We start from the raw sequence: 10,337 nt of genomic DNA on the forward strand, positions 1-10,337 counted from the left end.
CCCGCGGGGCCCGGGCGGGCGGATGTCACCGCGGCTCTAAAAGCTCAGGGGTGCGAGACCAAAGCGACTCAAGACAGGCCGAGCTGCTCACGCTCAATCCGGCCCACAGTTTAAGGAAACACAGCCCTGAGCAATATCCGTACCCTAATCTGTGCCCTGCAATCCCTGAACACACCCAGGGTTCGTCGGGATCCTGCCCAGGGGGAAACTGAGTCAGGGGGGCACTAAAATAGGGGAGAGTTTATCTTAGAGAATTCAGAAGTGTGGTTCAATACTGCACTCCAGGACCAAACCTGCCCCTCTACCCCTGTCCCAGGCCAACTTGTGCCATGTCCTGTGACTGAACACCTTATTTATTATTTGAGTAAGAGTTAATCTTACTCACCACACTGCCATTAACATAATCCATTAAGAAAGGTGGGCAAAATTACCCCTGAAACTCTCATTAAAAAAAACATCCCCTGTAACTTCAAACATGAAAACAGAAAATCGACGCAAATTTTAATATTTATGTATTTTAAATCAAAACACAATTAAATATAGTATGTTTTAAGTACATGAATGCTTGGGTATGAGAGAAATAAGAGGTGGTACATAGTACCAAAAACCTATACACAGCCTTTTCTGCTTTTTCATAACAATACAGTGTGTCTCTATACAATCAAATATTGCAACAGAATAACACTTTCCAGTCAATCAAGATATTCTGAACATTGGAAATGATTTGAGTTCTTCGCATAGTGATTTCTTTGCACAAGTTTGAGGAAAAAAGCAATCATTAGAGTAAAAAAAAAAAAAAAGACCCAAAATAAAAGTGTTATATACTAAAAATGCAGCAGTAACGTAACGGTGAGACACTGAGTACTTCTGCTACCCTGCAAAATCAATTTGCTGGGGAAAAAAAAGAGGTGCTGTGTAACATGGTAAGTGTTAACAGTGTCAGGAAGAAGGCCAGAGGTCATTAAAAATTGTTTTTCCTTGTAAACCAAACATCTGGAATTAGATACTATGTTGGGTGGAGGACAACAAGCGATGGAGAATGGCAGCAATTACTTTTTTCCTTGCTCGTGGGATGGTGAGGACAGGAAGTGGAGCAGTCTCTGCAGGGTCCAACCTGCTCGGAAGGTGAGCTCTGGGAGCAGAGGGGCTGCAGGACCAGCCTTGGAGCTGCTCCATGGTGGAAGCAGGGGAGGTGTGGGTGTGTGTGTGTGTGCAGGTGTAGGAGCTTCTGACCCTTCTACACTGCCTTCAAAGTTAATGCAGTTATGAAGTAAAATACATTTATCTTACAGTTGAATACTCATCTATTTCAAGTAACGGAAAATTAAACTCGGAGCTTTCCAGGTCATTCACTGCCAATGGATTCACCCTTCCAGGATGTGCCCCATGGCCCTTCCAATTCTGAGTTTAAAAATTACAAGCAGTAGAACTAGAAACTACAGCAAAACCTTCCCCTCTGTTGTGGCCTCTGTGTCCCATTCCAGATTATTTTGCTTAAAAGCCTTTTTTTGAGACAGGGTCAAGTATTTGTGAAGTCGATCACAGTTTCTCAGCGACACATTTGTAAACTGCATCTTCATCTCAGAACCATCATTATTGTGAATGCCACATACACCAGGAAAAAGTGTTTCTTCACTCTCTACAGTGGAGGTCCAGGATTGCTTCTTTTTCATTCTTCCTTAGAAATGAGGGAGATTCCGGTGGTTGGAGTAACAGTGCTTTGTTTTTATTGGCTGTGTTAAAGAATCCACCAATAGGGAAAGTTCACTTGTTCTCAAAGTGGAAAACCAGATTTCCTGTCCTGGAGTTTCTAAAATCATAGCTGGAAAAGGGAAAAAAAGTTCATTTTACCCTAAAATATGCAAGGCAATTGCTCAATAGAAAGACATTTTGTGTTTAAAAACATTGAAGCCAGGTATGTTTGAGTTTGGGGGAGAAAAAAACCCCAAACCTAATCCAAACACACTCAACCTTTTGATTACTTGCTTAATTGAATCCAGAGCATCTGCAGCCATTTGATATTTCTAAATACGCTGCTGAGCGACCTTTTCATCCAGGCAGACTGGAATTGTATCATTTGCAGCCAAGCTGTTAAGTGAAATCATTACACAAGTCACTTAAATGTTACTGCTCTGTTAGAAAGAAAACATTCACACAGTGAAACTATGGATCCACCTATTTGGATCAAAAAACTGGGCTTTGGCACATGTTTACCTTCAATAACTGAACATAATGCAAGTCAGTTTTTAGAAACTCAGATGCCTGAAAGTCAGAAGTACCAGACATTAACTTGGTAACCTGCTGTCACCAATATTTCACAAAATCCAACTGCTACATCAGAACTGGGATTTTTTAGACAGAGAATACATGGGCTGTACAACAACATAAACAATATAGAACACTAAACCTATGGACAGGGCTACTGTGTCTTTTTAAAGTCTGGAGACAGAATTGTGTAAATGAGTGCACCCAACAAGACAAATTCACAGCTGCTGAGTTTTACTGACACCTCAGGCAGAAATTCCACTACTGACTAAGAGGAACCAGCAAGTGTGAGCTCAAGTAAGGAATTACACTATTCATCCCACAGCACAAATCACCCTTTTAACTAACGAGGCAGTTTGTAGACTCAAACTAAGACAAGTTTAATGCTTTCACAGCAGAACCACCACAGGCATCTGTTAAGAAATTCCCACATCACACGTAGGCCGAAACACTTCCAATCTTTATTTCTTCCTCTCATGCTCTGCTGGTTTGAACATTTACCAGCGTGGGTTTCAGCCACAGGAGGAAGGCAAGTGAGAGCTCTGCTCCTCCCACAGCCTGGCTGGAGGCAGATAAAGACAGGCAGCCTTTCCACCCCCCTACCTTGGTGACCGTCTCCGAAGGCTGCTCACACTGCGCCTGCTGCATGACGTCGTTGACAATCATCTTTGCTATCCTCCAAGCCATCTCTTCTTGAGCCTGAAAAAACAGCCCAAAACACAGAGAGCTTCAAGTTCTTAAAAGAAAAACACAGTGCTCTCAGCAGAATGCAGACAGAGCCTTGGAGTCAGGGTAAGCTTCACAACTCCATAACCTGTATAAACATATCCTCCCTTGAGGATACAAAAATGCTGCTAGCAAGGATTTTCTTGCTATTTTCTAAGCCCATGAGAGACTTTTCTCTCTCACAGAAGAGGTGGCATAGTTATGTAAACAACCAAACACCTGCAGCCTTGAAAAGTCTTGTTTATGGTATAGTAGAAAAATATTTTGACAATGGATGTTTCAGGATTTTAGCCAATCACCCCCAAGGGGTGGCTGGTCCTTTGCCCAATTAGACTATGAAGAAAAAAGTCTATAAAAGAGTTTGTAAAATAATAAAATAAATCAATCTTGCTGCACAATTCCTGCCTGCTGGATCTTCTCTCCTCCTCCCTATGGCTGCAGGACACAGTAATATACCCTAGGGCATTTATTTCTTTTTAATATTCCCTCAATGGAAACGCACCTGGCCTCCAAGTACAGTGGTAACTTCAATTATTGTACTTGTGGCTTGATGCAATTTCCAAGAAGTTAGTGGAGGTTTTAGATTTATCTCTTGGTGATTTGTCCAAGCCCCTCAGAGGGGGAAAAATGCAGCCTGGAATCCATGTGCAGTGGCCACTTCACCTTAAAAATCAAACAGCACTTCCACCCCTACTTGTAGATATATAAAGCCACACAAGCACACACTTAATTAGTTCAACCAGCAAGCACTGGCAAAGATCAAACTAGTTTCACACATACATGCAATCAAATTATATTTAGCACACAGAATCAACCTGTTCTTGGTGCAGCAAAAAGATACTCAGAGATAACAGCCAGGATTCAGAACATCAACACTTTATTTCTCTAAAGTGTGAAGTCACAAGGAGAACGTGAAAGGGGACACACCTCATCTGTGTTTCCTTGAACCCATTTCTTCATTGCTTGTGAAAACATGGACCCTGGTTGAGATAAAAACAGCAAACAAGGTATGTCAGCAAAGTGAGGTACAAAGCTGATTCCTGTCATCCCTCTGAAGGGTGTGCTCTGCTGGTATTCAGGACATGGAGGAGTGGCAGGAAAGACAAGGGACTGCCTGGAGCCATTTGGACACTGAGCCTTTCCCAGAGCTGAAAAGCAGCACCAGCAGCAGGTCCCCAGCCTGGGTGGGAAGCAGGTGGAGAGCTGCAGTTCTGTTTCATCTCAAGACCAAAGCTTTGAAGGTTTGATCACCAGCTCAGCTGCTGACGCTCCCATCCCTGCCAGGTTCCATCGACAGCTCCAACTCCCACAGGCTGCTCATGCTCCCCGGAGTCCAGCTGGACCAGAAAAGCAGAATTTGGATAGGAAACTGGGCCAGAGATGGGTTTTGCCTCAGTTGAGGCCAATCCCCATGGCATCTCTATCTGGCTTAAAACAGATCTGGAAAGAGTCAAACATTTTGCCTATCTTAACTGCAGTAGGGAAGAGAGCAGCTCTGCAGATGTCTACAGAAATGGAGAGAAAGAGCAAAGCAAACCTTTTGATTTTTTGACATCAGGCTCTGGTTCAGATTCTCTGATGAACTGCCCCAGGTCACTGACTCTTCCAAATGTCATCTTCCTGAGGAGAGGAGTGAAGAACCACGTGGGTGATCAAAAGAACTCTGGCATTATGGAAAGCTACATTTGGCTATACACTTGGCTATATTTTGGAATCAAAGAGGAAGAATAACTAAGAGGAAGAGAAAAAACAATCAGCAATATTTTTCTGGCTGCCACTTTGGTCAAAGCAGCATTCATTCAGTGTTAAATCACACTACTGAAATAAATTTAGTTTCAAATATTAGGACATGGACTAAGATCTTGCATTTAGGCCTACTCTCCATGCAGGAGGACACAGCAAAAATGAAACAGAGGTGAAACATGTAACCAGAAAGGAAACAATACACTGAAAAGAACCTTACCCTGCATATGTTCGTTGATACAAAGATTCTGGATCCAGACTTGCAGCATCTACAATTATTGCTTCATCAAAATTTTTCAGGATTTTAACATTAGCCTTTTTGACATTGGACTACAAATAAAAATTCTAAGTATTAGTGCCCAATGCAGACAGCTACTAGCTTTTTAACAAAACTGCAATTTTAGTGCTTTTAACACAGACAAACCTCCATCAAGTCTCTAAGCAAGAGTACAAAAGAATTAGAGAGTGTCTACACAGCCTTGAATTCCCAACTCATAGGACATTGTTTTTAGCAGAGGATGATAAAGTTCTCTGGACAGAGCCAAAGACACAAAGCCCAGGTCAGCACACGCTGTTGCCTGAGCATTATCAGCTCAACAGATTTGTGCGTGCTCACAAATCATTTGTTGTGAGTCTGGGAACATCCCTCTCCTGCACTTGGTAAGCAATTCCCAAACACAGATGCCTCCCCCATGCACAGAGAGCAAACATTTATCTTCTGGCTTGGAGTATTTATATAAGATTATGAAAAAAAGCCAAGGAAACATCAGAGCAACAGCAGGAAGAGCACAACACACAGCGATCCATTATCGCCTCAGCACGGAACAGGAATACCGATGGCAGCTCCTTTCCTGATGCTCTTTTTGAAAAAATATGCAGAGACCCAGAGATTCTCCTATTCAGACAAGCAGGCATGCATACCAACGAAGCTCAGAGGATCACGCAGCAGGAGGCTTCAAGAACACCGATTTTATTCCCCACTTCGCAGCTAGGGGAGGAATATTCCCTCCTTGCAAATTAGGAGGTTTAAAAATAGTACAAGCAGGTAGTACAGCTTCCAAGTTGCTGGAAACCCAGGACATGACTAACATTGGTGTGGATACTGGATTTGAAGCTCAGGGTAGCCCTGCAGAGTTCAATAAAAGCAGCTCTCGCGTGGCTCTTCTGCTCTCAGCTGGGCTTGCAGTCTCCAAGCTGCCCTTGTTACAGGTTAGCCAGAATCTGCTGTGTGTTTGAGCAGATTGATGCCTTCAGCCCTGGGAATGAGTTTACTCTTCAGGACAGACGATCTGGCACTTTAAAAGAACTGAGCACACAAAGCTTGCGTGTTTATATTTAAATTCGATAGCATATTCACAAGTGTCAATTGTTACCTGAAGTTGTAACTATGGTATTGATAAAATAGTGTTATTTCTAATAAAAAGCATTCCTAGATGTTATGGCATCATGAAAAAGTCTTCAGTAACAGTAACAGCTTAATAAAAACATCACTGATGCAAAAAATATCGGCAGCACAAGGCTTTGGGTACAACAAATACCAGAGACACCCTTCTGACAGAATTGAGCAGCAGGCAGATTAAACACATCCTAATGCAACACAGGCCTTAAATAAAAGTGGAATGGTGTTTCCTTACAGGGTGAAAACTTGGATATGGACACAGAAAACCCAAACTGGTACCTGAGAGGCAGAGCCATCCGTGCTCCCTATGGAATCACTGTCAGGAGAGCTACCAGGGCCATGAATACTCAGTGCAATGTTCCCTCCTGGGAATTCATCTCCTCGTACTGAATGGATGAGGTCATTCAAGTATTTGTAGTAAAGGTTGCTGGACAAGAAACCAGGTAGGAAAACCTGAGGGAAAGAAGGAGTCCTCTTTAATCAAGGCTGGTCTGCACAGCTAGAGAAGAACACACAAACACCTCAGTCCTTGTGCAGATGGAACACAAGTAAAAGCACCCACACTTGGAATTATCGTGGATTAGCAAGCGCATTGCTTTAAATTTTAATCCTACTGCAAAATGAACAAACCCAACTGCCTATTAATCAAATCCCCCAGTAACTGGAACTGAAGTTTAGGGGGGGGTTTTCCCCTCTAGAAACTAAGCTTGAGAGCCCAACAGGCTTTACAGTTATTCTGCTTCACTGTTCACAGTTCTCTGCAGCTCCAGAATCAAATTATTCAATTCTGGTATCTGAGTATCCCAGACTTACATTAACCACAGCACTTGTATTAGACTTGCAAACAACTCCTACTAAGAGGAAGGAAATTTTTCTGAAGATATAAAATAAGCTGTTGATAGCAATTCATATGAGAGGAAATTCTGTTACTTCCATTAAACTGCAATAATCATCCGAGGCAAACATTTCACAGAGCATTAACAGCAGCCAGTGGGTGGTATCTTCAAATCAGGCTGGGGAAAAGAGTCTGGCAGATTTTCCTGAAGCTGTTCTATTATCCAGGTAAACAGGAAGTCAGTAAAGGAACGGGACAAAGCAGGGGTGCTGCAGAGGACACCTGGCACACATCACCTTCACTAAGTGTGAACCCCACTCTGAAGAAGGATCTCACCGTCTCCATGGTTGTCCACGCCTGCCTTAAGGGAGTGGTGAAGCAGTTGGGGAGAGGCCCCCCCTCCCTGCAGATGTTGGATTCAATCTCCAGCCTCACAGAGTCATCAAAGCCCAGAGGATGCGTGGCCTGCAGGGAGAAGTACCTGGGGCAGGGCATGGAAACACAAAAAAGATTTGCAAACCTCTGTAGGTGCCCAGGGCCCACCTGTCCCCCAGACACTGCACACACCTGGTCCCCACTGACTACAGGTGAGAAAACCCCTCCCAGAAATGGTTCTAAGAGCCCTGCCCTGAAACACAGATGAAAAACAGAGAATGGGAAACAGGAATGCAGCAGGAAACACCCAGAACTCTGAAGCAGCATTGGCTCCACTGCTCACACCCTTGCAAACCAAGTTTAAGGCAGGGGAATGACCGATGAACCTCAGAGTGAAGCATTTGCTTCCTCTCCAACTATTATTTCCTCCTTGGGTAATAACTCGAGTTGTGGTAGAGTCTCACACTTAAGAACAAACATTTCCTGGAAGCAGTTGTGCTGTCTGTCTCCCAGCTGTCTTATTGCTACGGTGAAGCACAAAATACAGGAGCAAAGTTCCTCTCCTGAGAGTGAAAGTCTGATATTAAAAAGGATCTGATTGCTTCCTTAAAAAACGGAAATATTTCACAATACTAAGAAGAAGCACTACTTGGCTTTTATTATGTGTGAGAACAGTTTCTACAGCCTACTTTACATGGATAACACTACCTGAACACTAAGGTTTTTCTGCAGTGCTGTATCTGCTATTAGGCTTAAATGCTTTCCATTTTCAAACGTCAACCAATTAGCTTTGATATTTCCCAACCAAACAAACTCAAGCAATCAAGTCCTGAAAATTCTGAATTATGTTTTAGAATGGATCCTTGTAAGGATTTCCCCTCATGTATATCAAAAAATTTGAAAAGTTCATGTGTGCAAACACATCAAATGCCACCTTGATAAAATGCACCTCAGCAGAACAGCACAAGAGTGCAGAGAAGTCCCTTGTGCACAGCACAACACAAAACCACAGGTACAGAAACAAAGAATTCTGGAACTCCCTCACTTGTCATACAAAATCATGGCATCGTTCTGTGCTTCTTGCCCATCATACTGGCCTTTTTTGGCAGCAAGTTGAGACTGGAAGTTATCTGCTGCCAACCAGAACTGCAATACATTAACTGCATCTTCCTTCTCCATGTACTGGAAGGGAAATCAGAAAAAGAGGAGAGATTAAAGAAGTTCTAGCAAGAAACTTTTATTAACTTTTTAACCTCCTTCTTCCCATTTAGAAGAAGGAACATAGTCCATATATTAGTGGTAAAATTACCACCAAGACACAGTATTTTGAATTTCTGTTGCAGACAGATTTAGCTTGCTTGGAGAAAAAAAAAAAAAAACAACAACAAAACACCCAAAAAAAACCCCAAAAAACTTCTGACATTTCTTTTCTGTACTCATTTTTACACTCAGTTTCCAAAAAACTATTTGTCTCATACTAGGACAGGAAACACCATTTTCATGCTACATTTAGCTTATACTGAGCTCAGCACATTGTCTCAGCTTCCCAAGCTGCAGTTTCAAACTACATCAGCTCCTCAGACTGTCAGGACAAATATGTCAAGAGCTGACTCCTTAAAGGTGCAGCAGCCTGAAAATGTGAAATCTTATATTTAACCTATCACATCCCTAAAGGTGCCCTCTCCACATAACACTGGTGAATGATTTGTTATCTCTAATAACACTTCAGCTTTCAAAGCCACTACAATGTGAAGATCAAGATGCCTATGTCAAAGCTTCTACAAAGCAAAGACACTCTGAGAAGCACTCCCTAACTGGAGAGGAAGTCACAAATACTCATTCCACAACAAAATGGACAGGTCTGAACATTTGAATTAGTTCTACATGGGGGCAGGAAAAGGTTCAATGCATTTTCTCTTAGAAAAACACACACCTTGGGTTTTTTATTGTATCATAGAATCACAGAATTGTTTGGGTGGGAGGGGACCTTAAAAATTATCCAGTTCCACCACCCTGCCATGAGCAGGGACACCTTCCACTATCCCAGGTTGCTCCAAGCCCCATCCAACCTGGCCTTGGACACTTCCAGGATGGGGCAGCCACAGCTTCTCTGGGCACCCTGTGCCAGGGCCTCACCAGCCTCACAGGGAACAACAATTCCTTCCTAACATCCAATCTAAAGTCATCAAGGAATGAACAGATTTTTTTCATTTGCTAGAAAGGGACCTAAAAGCAAACCCAAATGTTGACACTCACCTCAGAGAAGTAGAACAGGGCTGACTCACAGAACAGAATGTCAGCCAGATACACAGTCCCACTGGTCAGCACCTCAATCTGGTATTTACAGAAATGGTGACTCCGCAAAAACTCACTAAAGTGCCTGCACAGAGACAGGGACAATCAGTTATCAGGGTCAGCAGCATCCAAGGCACCCTCAGAACCAATTAGCTGTTGCCCAGAACTCTGATACTTTTGGTAGGATAAAAGCAAAATAAGCAAGAAACAGGGCAGGTTTGTAAAAAGAAAGAGATAAAGAACACAACAAGTGTGAACAGCCAAGTTCAGCAAGAATGGATTTGGAGAAGGGGATCTGGGCACAAATCTAGAAGACAGCACAGAGAAGTGCTGATAGGGTTATGTCCCCATAAACATTTTTAACAGAACCTTTAGGACATGAGACACAAAAACCCAAACCATTGCATCAACTTACTCTTGTTCCATGGCATTAAACACTACAGACTGTGCTGTAACAAAGCAGTTGGGATCCACTTGGCCATCCTCCCCACAGATCTTTGCTGCAAAGAAAGAGCAGGTTAATTTTAACATGGGTTTGGCTGATGGAGCTGAAAGGCACGAGCAAGGACTAGTTAATGAAAAATTGCAGTTCAAATTCACCAGAATCAGCTGGTTCTGACTGAGCAAAGAGCTTTCAAAGTACAGCAGGTGGCCAAATGATAATAACAGGGCTAAAATATTTGATTGAGACTCATATAT

The 10,337-nt window shown here is 42.7% G+C and overlaps 1 protein-coding gene across 1 annotated transcript in view; it reads right to left on the reverse strand.

Moving 5' to 3' along the window:
- Positions 1–2,624: 2,624 nt before the first annotated feature.
- Positions 2,625–10,337, reverse strand: part of AKAP10 (A-kinase anchoring protein 10) — a 12,620-nt gene continuing 4,907 nt past the window's right edge. Inside the window, exons 7-15 of the mRNA XM_017730891.1 lie at positions 10,054–10,138; positions 9,600–9,723; positions 8,389–8,525; positions 7,305–7,449; positions 6,413–6,586; positions 4,955–5,064; positions 4,529–4,611; positions 3,919–3,971; positions 2,625–2,964 (exon numbers count right to left, since the gene is read on the reverse strand). Coding sequence (XP_017586380.1) covers positions 2,740–2,964; positions 3,919–3,971; positions 4,529–4,611; positions 4,955–5,064; positions 6,413–6,586; positions 7,305–7,449; positions 8,389–8,525; positions 9,600–9,723; positions 10,054–10,138 — 1,136 coding nt within the window. The 3' untranslated portion in view covers positions 2,625–2,739. The remainder of the gene's footprint in view (positions 2,965–3,918; positions 3,972–4,528; positions 4,612–4,954; positions 5,065–6,412; positions 6,587–7,304; positions 7,450–8,388; positions 8,526–9,599; positions 9,724–10,053; positions 10,139–10,337) is intronic.

Source organism: Corvus brachyrhynchos, unplaced genomic scaffold, assembly GCF_000691975.1.
Source record: "Corvus brachyrhynchos isolate BGI_N302 unplaced genomic scaffold, ASM69197v1 scaffold283, whole genome shotgun sequence".
NCBI lineage: Eukaryota > Metazoa > Chordata > Aves > Passeriformes > Corvidae > Corvus > Corvus brachyrhynchos.